The following is a 12,269-nucleotide window of genomic DNA, read 5'->3' as shown; positions in this document are numbered from 1 at the left end:
TTGGAAGATGTTTGATTTTCTCCCCCGCTCTTTCTTTCTGTCCCTTTGGAGAGGGGACGGGGCAGTGTGAACATTAACTGGGGCTCGCTTTCATCTCCCTCGCGACGCCGGAGCCCTCCCGGGTCTGCAGGGCAGCCCGGGCGCAGCTGCCCAGCGGCTTCCCGTGAGCCGGGCTTGTGCCTCCGCCGGGCCCCCGGGGCCGGACCTCGTGGTCCCCTCCTCGTTCCCCCGAGGACAGCTCTGAGAGCCTGGTTTTTAAATTGCGATGAACTCGGAGGCCCTAGACGGTAGTTCCAAAGAGCTCTCGCTGCAAAGCGGGATAAGTCAGGGGACCTTCGTGTGGCGTTATTTCAGACAGACGACAGCAACCCAAAACGAGGGTGCTCGCGGAGCGGGCGAGGCACGCGGGCCTCGGGCCGTGGGGCCCTCCCCGAGCGGAAGTGAGGTGAATCTCACCTGTGGAAGGACGCGGAACACGTGTCGGTGAAGAGTGCTGAGGCTCTTGCTGTCGTCCGCGGGTTATCTCTGGTTTTCCAGGGCCCTCCCGCCCCCTCGCCCGGGCGGCACTCCCTCGGAGAGCCAGGTTCGGAAAGGGGCAGGACCGCCGCCGCCTCTGCTGGGGCCTCTGGTGCTCCCTCTGCTCGGTCGCCGTTTGGGGCGCTGCTGAGAATCGCTCCTCGTGACATCTCGGACCTGCGTTTTGTCCCTGCAGGCATGCCGGCCCCCTGAGCCCACCACTGCCCCGGTGAGCTAGCTGCCTCGCCACCTGCGGCTCCGGCGTCGGGCTCCTCCCCCCTGTAGGTCAGGCGGGGAGCGTGTCAGGGTGTCCACAGAAATTAGCTACCAAAGCCTGCAAGGGGGGCAGCTGTTAAAGTAATACAACTAACAGTGTTTCACAAAGCGCCCTCACTGCCTCCCTGGAGGAGCGTGGTTGAACTCCACACTGTCAGCCGTCTGCATGGGACTCCCCTGGGGCTTGTCATGGGCCTTGTACTCACACGGCCCGGCTTCTTCCTCGCCTGGGTCGCGTTTGTACTGGTTCACTTTCATCTAATCGCTCAGCCCGTCACAGCCCCAGTCGGGAAACCACGCCGGGAACCATCAGGAGGGGCCACCACGGCCCCGCCCCATGGCGAGTGGGAGGCAGAGTTCCCCGGTCCAACGTCCCGCGGACACTTGCCAGCACCGTGCTTGGGCAGGGGACAGAGAGGCGGATAGGTCCTCAGACTTGCGTGTGAGGAGTTTGCAGGGGGTCAGGGCAGGCAGAAGGGGACAGATGACCCGGTCTGTGTCAGGAATGAGACCAGGCGCTGGGGCCGGGAGTGGGGGGCAGCAGTTAGATGTGGCTGCCGCCCTGACGCAGGTGGGCACAGTGCAGTGGCACCCCCCCTCTGGTCTGGACTGCGCGCAGGGCTGGGACATGGCTGGAGCCTGAGCCGTGCCGGGCACCCCGCAGGAGCGGAGCGCTGGGGCCACCGGCAGGGCTCCTGTGTGCTCTGTGACGGGCTCTGAGAGTCTGAAGAGCTGGGTGGTGGCTCTGTCCCGTCGGCCAGGGCTGGCCTTGACCCCGATTTCAGAGCCGACCAGCCCTGCACTCACCCACGGCTCTCAGCGCCGTGGTGGGAACCAGGGCTTTCCCACCTGTGATGGTAATCTCGGTGACTAGCCAGGGAGCTTTGGGGAGCAGCGCCCCGCTCCTGGCACCCGGCAGCAGACAGTGCCACACGTGACCGGCAGCTGTCTGGCCCCGTGTGCTCTTTCTTGCCTGAATTCCCCCTTTTCAGACGTGTGCCCCTTCAGGCGGGTCTCACGAATGTGTCTAGTGACGGTTTCACTCTGGACGAGAAGCCAGGCGCAGCACATGACTCGGGGTGCAGAAACTCACTGGTGGCCCGGAAGGTCCCGTCACCTGGGGGTGTCGGTTTTACTCCCCGCGCCGGCACAGCGTGCGAGTTGGGCGATTGTGGAAGAGGGCGAGATTCAAATTTAGGTTTTGCACGCGTGTGAATAATTCTATCTTCTGTCTCAGGAAAAGAAATGTAACTTACAAAGGACCTGGCTTTTATCACAGAAGGATGACAGTCAAGGGCAGAATGAGAACGTTTCCCCCACCGAAGTGGATAGGACTAACTACAGAATCAGCACCGGCGGCACCCCCAGTGCCTGTCCTGTCCTGTGTCGTCGGGGAGAGTTGGTCATTCATACCCACGGTGGTCCCGATGCTGGTCCCCCAGAGACCGGCGAGTCTTCGATGCAGCGGAGTTCTGCTGCTGGTCCCATTTGTGTGGCCCAAGCTCCCCCCCCCCGCCCCCCAGGAGCTGGGAATGCCCGCAGCTGGTGCCGGTGCAGCGTCAACTCTGACTGGGGAAGGGGGTGCGGAGGGGGCAGGGTGGGGCGGGAAGGCCCGTCGGGACGGGCGCCAGCGTGGGCATGCCCGAGGGGTGGGGACCGCGACCCCACAGGCCCCAGGGAGCTGCTCGTGCGCTCTGCGCTTCATTTGTCTGACTTCCGGACGGGCTCGTCTGTTTCCGGTCCCTGGGAGGTTCTGGAACTTGGGGCCCGTCCGACTCTCTCTCTTCCCCAGGCCCTTCTGTCCGGGGCCACGGGCCATGGGCGCACGGAAGCCTTTCTCTGCTTCCCGCGTCCGACAGGCTGGGGCCGCTGGGAGCCAGCACGGGGTCCGAGGCATCAGCTGTCCAGCTCCAGGGCCTGATACCTTGTGGGGACACAAGTGTCCCGGTTCCGGCATCGGGACAGGACTGTCCTTCCTGCCGCCTCCATCCAATCCAGGGCAGGGAGGCCCCTCTTCCCGGGAGACGTGTTCATTCCTCCCGAGGCGCTTTGCCGTCCCCTGGGGACCGACGGGGCCGGGCCCGCTGCAGTCGGCATGTCCTCTGTGCCCCTGCATCTGACCCCGGGGGTGTCCCCACAGCAGCTCTGTCCCGTTCTCCACAGACACCGCAGAGCGCAGGTTGCCTCGCTCTGGGTAACCGCATCAAAGACCTCCGTCGGCCGTGCAGCGGCAGTTCTGTCTGCTCCTGAGCGCCCCCCGCCTGCAGTGCAGGGCGCCACGCGGAGCAGTTAGAATCGGGGCCGGGCCACCGGGAGCCGAGAGCACAGGGTTCAGACCAAGCGGCAGACCCTTGAAAGGCCTCTCAGCTTCATCTTTGGAAAAGGAGTGAGGGAAATTCCACGGTGCTTCCTAGGAAACAATGCTTGTTTATCGTATAAATGGGCTTCCTTTAAACGAGGCCATTTTCTCATCTGGTTCTAACCTGGCATCTCTGTGACTAATTCTGTGACATTCGTATTCTTTCCCTAGGGACTCAGTAACAACGATCCAAGCGTGTGTGTGTGTGTGTGTGTGTGTGTGTGCGTGCGCGCGCGGGTGCGAGTGGGCGCGTTTGTGCACTTGCTGGTGTGCTTAGACTGCGGGCGTGGCTGCTCTGATCCTTTGCTTCCTCGTCCAGCCGTCTGCACGTCCGGACACAGCACCCGTGTGCTGCTGCTGCTGGCCCGCACAGACACTGCACACACGTGTGCACACAACACACGTGTAGCATACCGTGTGAAAGTGCATCGCCCGCTCTGGGTGCGTGGTGCGCGCACAGCCTCGGGGGAGGCTGCGCTGGGTCTGGGTTTCAGAGCGGCCGCCTGCCCTCCGCCCCGCGCAGCCGTGCGCACGGGACTGTCCGAGGCCTGTTCCTTCACTCCGGTTCCAGTTCTGACCCAGTGGGCGGTGTATGCCATCCGGAACCTTACGGAGGACAACAGCCAGAACCAGGATCTGATCGCCAAGATGGAGGAGCAGGGGCTGGCCGACACGTCCCTCCTGAAGAAGATGGGCTTTGAGGTGGAGAGGAGGGGCGGCAAGCTGGTCCTGAGAGCCACCGGCGACGGCCCTCCATCGGTGAGTGCGGCGGAGCGAGCGGCCCCCACCTCCCGGGACCCCAGGTGAGGCCGGGCTCCTTCCGGGGCGGGGGTGGAGCCTCCCAGCCCCCCAGAGGCGGCCCTACTCAGTGCCCCATGGTTTCTCCCAGGCTTTGTGCTGCCGTCTTCTTACAAGAGTTAAAGTTTCAAACTGGGCCTTGGGGAGAAATATAAAAAGCATACCAAACATTTTTGTGTGGCCTTAGAAGTTCTGACAGGAATGAGATTTTCTTGAAAAAATGGCCGATGTGGGCTTTCGTAAAACGGAAGACGAAGCTCCTGGCTCTGTGTCGGTTGTCCAGTTTCTCGGGCCCTTCTGGTCCCTGGGCGCAGCTCTCCCTGTTTTCTCCTTTGGTGATTCTTGGAAACAGACGCTATATGTGTGATTTTGTGTCTTCTTTTTTCTTAGTGAGTGAACTCTGCATCCACCCAGCTGAAGTTTCGGCGTCTTTTCCCTGGATTTCCCATCTTCGGCCTTACGTGAAATTCAAGTGTTTGAAGATCAAGTACAAATTCAGGGGCTCGTGATGCTTTTAGATACTAGCGTTAAATGTGTTTAAGCTTAGAAGTGAAAGTGTGTGAGTGTTCTCTTGTTTCCCTGCTTTGAAAACGTAGCCGTCTGGTGAGCCGCGGCCCCGCGGATACAACGTGTGTAAGCCCTGGGCTGCGCTCGCTGCGGCAGCCAACGAGGGCTGTCTGGCGGGGGCCGCCCTGACCTGGCGGAGGCGCGGGCGTTTGCCGGGGTCCCGTTGCTTCCTCCGGACTCCAGTCTGCCTCGCCCCTTTTGTTCTCCTCTTCCCGCTGCATTTCCCCAGCTCTGCGGGCGGCTGAGGGGGCCCTCGCTGCGATTGACCCTCAGCATCTCTTCTCACCCTCCGCCCGTCCGACACATGACGAGACTCTTTTCCAGCTAATTAATTCGAGAGGCGCTGCAGAATGGCGCTCGCTCCCTCTTCAGTTCGGTGCCGGGCTGTGTTGTCACCGAGCCCCGTCCCCTTGGGGTTTTGCAGGGAGTCAGAGCACATTGGGGCCATTAACTCTTTTCATTCCACATCCTCCCAGAACCAGACTTCTTAAAACCCAGCCCGTTTAAAAGCGCCTGCCTGTGTTGCTCCCCCAAGAGCCCCCGTGAGGGGCAGGAGGCTTTGCGGTCGGCGCTGAGCGCGGGGCCCCTGGGTTGACGGCACACCGGTGGCTCCTCCTGTTTAAAAAGCGCCTGTCCCGTAGAGGCCGCCGCCCCGTCACTGGGATTGCAGAAGTAGTTTGGGGAGCGGGAATTCTTGTGAGCTAGACTGTCCGTGTGTCTTAGTCTGTCTGTGCATACACTCGCATCCTAAGTGGGACGGGAGCGGGGGAGCCAGGCCAGGAACGCCACCCAGACCTCTTCGGGGTCCGTGCCCCGAACGCCCAGCACAGCGAACTCCTGCACCAGCCAGGTTGCGGGCTGACGTCCCCGGAGGTTCCGCACGGTGCGCACTGGCCCTTCGGCATAAAGACGGCAAAGGGCCAGTCGGGCGTGTTCCAAAGATACTTACTGGGCGTCCGGAGTAAGTGCTGTAAGTCCTTCGTGGCCGTCCTGAAACCACCCTGTACAGATGGCCCCAGCATGTTGAGACTGAAATAAAGGTGTCCCTCCCACTGCACTGTCTCGCGTGCTCTGTGTCATGCGAAGAGGCGTGGTCCTCCGAGAGCAGCGCTCTCGTTTCGCACGCTGCACCAGTGAGGAAGCCGTTGCAGACTTTGAAATGCACAATGAAGTCCCTTCTGGGACACAAAGAGTTAAAGCCCTAGCCCCTCAATAGAGGCCCGGCCCAAGGGGGACGCAGTGGGGGTCCCTTTTCCCTTTTCACCAGCCGGCAACAGACTCTCCTTTCTCCGCTCAGTGGCTGTGTGCACACCAGTGGAACCGCACAATAACACACACACAAATAAAAGGGGGCCGTGGGAAGGGAGAATGGGCAGGAGCGGCTGTGTGTGCTAAACAGGCCTGCGGGCCGGCCCCGGGACACACGCTGGGGGCCGCATTGTGGCTGCCCTGGGTGCCCGGGGGGATTAATTCAGTTCTCAGCACGGCGGCTGCCCTGGCCCCCGCCCCCGCCCCCACCGCACCGGCCAGCGGACTCGGAGCTTCCAAGAGCCTTGTTTTACGTGCGCAGAGGATTAAGTCGCTGCCCCGGCCAGCCAGCCGGTCGTCCGGGAGGAGGAGGAGGGAGAGGCAGGCCAGCCTGGCAGAGGTGCGCAGAGACCGGGCGGCCGCAGCGGGCGGCCCAGGGCCCGGCCTGCTTCACTCTGAGGGCCGCGGGGGAGGCTCTGCCTGACGCCTGACGCTGAGGCCGCGTGTCTGCGGGCGACTTGCAGGTCCCCTAACCGTGGGTGCTGGCACTTCAGAAATGTTTGTCCCCACAGTTTTAGACTGTGCCGTTGCATTTACCATGTGTATGTGCACACGAGTACGTGTTCATACACCCCATGGGTTTGGTGTTCTTCAGGGACACGGTGCGGGGGTGCACGTCTTTGTTCAGGAGCTCCTGAGTCGAACCGCAGGGCTGTGCCCTCCGCTCGGAGAGCCCCGGCCCGCAGAGCGGGGTTGGGGGGAGATGACTGAGGCGTCTGGGCGCCCGGTCAGCGGGCTTGACGTCGGAGTTTAACCGCATGTCTGCGTGTCGGTGCCCACCGTCGTGAAGGCATTGACCTGCTGCTCTTATAAAATAATGCCTGTGATTGAATTGATTTTTTTAATTATGTTTTAATTTCTATCCTCAAATGAAAGATGCTGGAACAGAAATGCCCATTTTTGCGGGAAGTCTTTTTAAAAATACATGTTCCGTCACCGCTCAGCTCTGCACACCAGCATGAAGGAATCCATGTTTACACGGGAGCCAGTAAAGCTAAGACTCCTAAAGCGCAGAGAGGTCCGGCAAGAACTGGAACAATTAAGGTCTGACACAAATCCGGTCCTTTGGAGAACGGCCCCCGCATTGCTGTCCAAGGTTCTGATAATCCCGGCCGCCGCGGCCAGTGTGTGGAAAAGCAGTTGAAAACCTTGTTCTGAAAATTCAGATTATTTTCCCCCTTGCACAGGCATGATGTAATACCTGTTTTCATTTTTCTTGCACGGTTTTATGTGTTCATTTGGATTTCTTTAGGGCAAACCTTGTTTAGGCGATATTTGACAATATGAATTTGATCTACATCTACAATATATGAATTTCGAAGGTAAGCTTCCTGTGAAGTTAGTGAGGGTAGTGTTAACTCACTCGTCAGACTTTCTCCACGACAACCAGTTGCGTCCATGGAAGTGACGTTTGAGGGCTTTGGTAATTGTTTATTCTTGTTCAAGTTAAAACCTTCCACCGGAACCACTGGGGCGACTGTCCCTTCCCTTTAAACAGCGTCACGCACGTTCTTGCTTCCACCCGGAGTCGTGTCGTGCGCATCCTACCCCAGTCACACAGGAGCTCACGTCCACTCGGTGGTGGGGACACGCTTTTCCTGGGCGCCGCATGGACCGCAGCGGTTGAGAGCGGAACCTGAAGCCCAGGTCCCCGCGGCCATCTCTTCCCCTGCAGGGGGGCCCGAGGGTGCAAGGACATGGACATAGAAATGCCCGGGTCAGCACCCGACACGTAAGCGCTCACTGGTGCTGGTCGCTCCCGCCGTTGCCGGGGCGAGCGTCCCCACGTGGTTCGGACCCCCACTGTGGGCTTCCCTGGGGGACGCGGGTGGAGCTGCGGCCGGTCCCCCGCTCTGCCCCGCGGTGCTGGCCACACCGCAGGTGCTGCCCGGACAGACCTCCGTCCTGCCGCAGAGCCTGTGTCACGTGTTTCGTGTCCCGGGCAGCGTTCCGAGCACTTGACGAGGACTAACCGCTGACCCCTCGTGGGAACCACGCATGTATTCTAGCATTTAGTCCCAGGACTCGGATGAGGGGGCCGAGTTGCAGAGGTCAGGGCCGAGGGCCGCACACAGTGACCATTCCGTGATCAGTGGCTGTGATCGGAAGGCAGCGGGTGAGGGGAGCGTGGCTCCTGGGCCCAGGAGCACTGGAAGCACCTGGAGACTGTCTCGGGGCGTCGAGCAAGGGGGGTGCCCTGGGAAGAGCGTGGGCTCTGCCGTTAGCCAAGGCCAGCTCAGATCTCGACCTCACCTCCCGCCAGCTGGGTGGCCTGGAGCGAGCGTGGAGCTTAACCACTCCGAGCCTGTTGCCCTCCCAAGCAGGGCGCCCGGGAGACACTGCGGATGTGGCTGGAAGCAAGACAGACCCCGTCCGTGGTCTACAGAAGCGTACGTGCTTCTGGAGAGGCCAGGAATCACCGAGCACATGGACAGGTGAACCAGAGTGTACCTGACATTGTAGCACGTGCCATGAGGAGAGAAGCGAACAAGGTGATGCTGTGGGCGGCCACTAGGGTGGCCTTTCAGAGGTGGTCCCATCTGACCTGGAGCCACAGGGTTGGAAAGGGGCCAGCTGTGCAGAGAACCTGGCAAGAGCGTTTCCGGCACGGGGGCCTGGAGCCCGGGGGCTCAGAGACGACGGGCCTCACGGGGTCAGGGGCCGGGAGGGTGGCCGCGGGGCCAGAGCCCAGTGACGGGGGGCTGCTCATGGGGAAGACCAGATCAGAGGGTGGCCGGGAGTGAGTCGTGCAGGGTCTCCGGGGCCGTGGTGGGGTTGGGCGTTCCCGAGCCCGTTGGGGAGGCGCCGGGTCGTGCTAAGCCGAGGGGTGAGAAGACCTGCTTCCCCTTTGCACCCAGCGCCCTTGCTGTGTGTGCAGAATGAACTGGGGGGGGGGCGGGGAAGGGAACAGAAGTGGAGAACAGCATTTGGGGCTGTCGATGGGGCTCAGACCAGCATGGGGGCGCCGGCTATGGAGAGAGCCTCGAACCCGACACGTGCGTGGGAGGTGGCGTTCCTAGAACTTGCCGATGGGCTCGTCGCTGAGGGCGGAGGTGAAGGGAGTGGGCCGGCGGAGCTCCTGAGGGTTCGCTGGACGGCTGGGCAGACGGCCTGCACGCCCTGAGGCAGCCCGGCCTGCCGGGGAGGACCGAGTCCGCAGTGAGTTTTGTTTGGAGCAGAGAGGACCAGGGGTTCTGTTGTGGGCAAAGGGGGTTCGAGACGCTTTCGAGACAACCCAGTGGACGTAACTTGAGAAGTAGTTGGAAGGCAGGTCCCCGGCAGGGGTCGGTACTGGAAACCCGCGTTCCGTGTCACCGGCCTTGCACGCAGGTGACGTTCGGAGCCGTGGAGGTTAGCGAGATTGACTGGGGAGGCGGCGTGGGCAGAGGAGGGCCTGCGTCAGCTCACAGCCCGCACTTCCCTCCGCAGACAACACCGTACCTGACGGGGTAGTGTGAGGGGTTCCCGCCTGGGAGGAACCCCTGGTGAAGAGCACTTTCATGGCTGCACCGTCCAGATGCGCGGGTGCACAGCTTGTCGCGTGGCACTGAGCTCGATGCCTTCTCCGCAGTCTAGGCTGCGTGCAGGGGGGTGGGTCCGAGAGGATTGGGGGCTGAAGGCCTTCTCCAGGGATTGTTAGAGAAGAGCGGGCGCCTCTGCATCCAGGGACGGTTGGCCAGGTGATTCTGACCGCCCCCACCCCGAAGACGCTGAAGACCGGCAAGCTGGGACAAGGCAGAGCTCCCGTCCGAAGGCGTCAGGGAGTTGGCTGGGTGTGGCGGAGAATCACGGGGCCGGGTCTGGGAGCAGACGGAGGCCGGAGGTGTTGCCCACTTCGGAGGGAGGTGCAGAGAAGCCAGGCCACCCAGTGCTGCTCCTCACAGACTCGGGGGGCCGGGGGCAGGGGGGCAGGGGTGATGGCACCTCCTGCCCAGAAAACCTCTGCCGCCTCGGGTTGGGACCTCGAAGGGCCGCGTCGGAAGAGCAGCAGCGAACCAGAAACAGGCCCTCCTTGGTGGCGCCGGGGCGTGTGCCGTGCTGCCGGGCACCCTGGGGCCCTGCTGTCCCGGGCACCTGGGGACATGAGTCCTCTCTGGGGAAAGGTGGCATTATCCTCAGTCTCAGATGACGTGTCCGGCTTTTCACATATGGTCTCTGGTGCTCAGTCAAAAACCGTAGGAGGCGGCGAGGTGACCCGACATTCGAAAGGAAACCACAGCCAGTGGAGATAAACACAGAGCAAGGAAAGGCAAGGCGGCGCACCTGCTCACTCAGACCCCCACTCAGACTCGCGCCTCTTCCAGACACACCCAGAGTCACGTTCGACCCGGTGTCTGGGCGCCCGGGGGGCACCATCAAGTGGACACACCGAAGGAACCGTCCCCCCTTCAAGGATTTAGGAGGCGGTGGACGCGCAGGGGCCATGCCGCAGTGGACGGAAGGAGGAGGGCGGAGAGAGGCGTCCCTGCAGCTGGGCTGTCCGCGGAGGGACCCTTAGCCAGCACATCGCCCACCGGGGCCCCACGTCAGTTGCCTGTTGTCTGCACCCCGGGCGGCACGGAGCAGGGACTGTGTCTGCCGTCCCTTGTGCATATCCCGTCCCGTCGGGGCCTGCATCCTGTCCCCCTCCCAGATCCGTTTGTTGAAGGCCTGGCCCCCAGCACCTTGGAACGTAACCAGTAGGAGGTGGGGGCCTTTAACCGGGTGACTAAATTAAAAGGAGGCTCTAGGGGTGGGCCTGCATCCCACCTGACTGGCGCCTCCCTCTGGGAAGGGTCAGTTTGGGCACAGAGGCAGTCACGTGAAGAGGCCGCGCCAGGGCGACCGTTGCCAGCCAGGGGGAGGCCTGCGGGGAAACCCAGCCCCCCCACACCTTGATCTCCGACTTCTGGCCCCCGGGACCGGGAGGGAACGGCTCCCTGCCGTGTCAGCCACCGGCCTGCCGTGTGCAGACGCGCCAACTAATGCGGGTGCACGGTGCCCGGCGTCCGTGAAGGTTGAGTCAATAAAACGCTGTTGCGCTTGCCCTCAGCCAGCTCCCAGGGAAGCGCAGAGGGGCAGCCGTGCAGGCGGGAGCACGGGACCCCCGGGCAACCACCACCAGAGCCGTCTCCACTGGCTGGGCTGGAGGGGCGAGGTGGGGGCCAAGGTGGGGCCCAGTGTGTGCATCCACCTGGAGCCCAGGAAGGACAGCTGCCCCCGGGGGGCTCAGCACACAGCACTGCTGCCGAGGGCTCGCCTGTTCAGGAGACCTGGCGTGCCCACCTGGGACCGTGGGGAGCCCCCAGTGGCGGTCGTCACTCGGACAGCAGCAGGTGGACCAGGTAGAACTGATGGTGGGACACCCAGAAGGAGGCATCCTGGCCAAGCAGGAGGAGGCACACCGAGGTCCCCTTCCCAGGGTCTGGAACTCAGGTGCTGGGCGTCCAGGCGTCACGTCTACCTACCTCTCTTCCGTGGAGAATCAGGGTCATCGCAGGTTCGATTCCCAGCCAGGGCACATGCCTGGGTTGCAGGCCATGACCCCCAGCAACCCCACATTGATGTTTCTCTCTCTCTCTCTCTTTCTCCCTCCATTCCCTCTCTAAAAATACATAAAATAAAATCTTAAAAAAAAAAAATCAGGGTCAGCCCTGACTGGTGTTGCTCAGTGCGTTGGGCATCGTCCCACAAAGTGTAAGTTCCCCGGTTCGATTCCCAGTCGGGGCACAGGCCTGGGTTGTGGCGGGTCAGGGTGCATGCAATAGGCAACTGACCGATGTTCTTCTCCCTCCCCCTCTCTCTGAAAGAATAAGAAAATTAAAAAAAAAAAAAAAAGAATCAGGGTGAGGATTCAATCCAATGGTTTATAGAAGGGTCTCATTCTTAGCAGAATCTCAGCCAACAGTGCCTGTTCTGGGGGGGGGTCTCCTGCAGGGTGGGGCGGGCAGGTACAACCCAAAGGGAAGCCTGCTGGGCAGCGGAGGGCAGAGCCCGGGTGCGGCTCAGGGCCCACGTGACCCGCCCCCCCCACGTGACCCACCCCGCTGCTGTCCACAGGGGCCTCGGGGCCCTTCCTCATTGTCCTCAGTCTCACTCGCTCCTGCAGGCCCTGCCAGAACACCCCCTCCTCCAGGAAGTCTTCCAAGCACCCGGGCACCCCTTGATCTGTCCCTTGCACTACTCCCCGGGGTTCTGTAGCCACGGCCTTGGATTGGGTCGTGTGTCAGAACCGCCAGCTCAGAACAGGTGCTGGAGGAGGCAGATGGTGGCCCCCAACGCCGCCCCGAGTTCCCTAAGGGAGGCCGAGGTGGACTGAATCATCAGAGTGCAACTCCAGCTGTGGTGCGTGCCCGAGAGACAGGGGCCTCTCCACACCGGCACGTGGCAGGTCCTCCAGTAACGTCCCTCCATTTGACGCGCTCCCGTCGTAAGCGGATGGGGCACCGCAGGGACTAAGCTCCTC

At 62.1% G+C, this 12,269-nt stretch overlaps 1 protein-coding gene across 2 annotated transcripts in view; it reads left to right on the top strand.

The window, feature by feature from the left end:
• Positions 1-5,573, top strand: part of ATXN10 (ataxin 10) — a 122,990-nt gene extending 117,417 nt beyond the window's left edge. Inside the window, exons 11-12 of one of the 2 annotated variants that reach the window (XM_045834853.1) lie at positions 3,723-3,954; positions 4,340-5,573. In XM_045834853.1, the coding sequence (XP_045690809.1) occupies positions 3,723-3,954; positions 4,340-4,346 (239 nt within the window). In that variant the 3' untranslated portion in view covers positions 4,347-5,573. The remainder of the gene's footprint in view (positions 1-3,722; positions 3,955-4,339) is intronic. The other variant, XM_045834854.1, reaches the window with a different exon arrangement.
• The last annotated feature ends 6,696 nt before the right edge of the window (positions 5,574-12,269 follow it).

Source organism: Phyllostomus hastatus, unplaced genomic scaffold, assembly GCF_019186645.2.
Source record: "Phyllostomus hastatus isolate PE091 unplaced genomic scaffold, TTU_PhHast_1.1 phas_contig_198, whole genome shotgun sequence".
Classification (NCBI taxonomy): domain Eukaryota; kingdom Metazoa; phylum Chordata; class Mammalia; order Chiroptera; family Phyllostomidae; genus Phyllostomus; species Phyllostomus hastatus.
The sequence above is the reverse complement of the archived record's forward strand: the minus strand, read 5'-3'. Positions and strand labels throughout refer to the sequence as shown.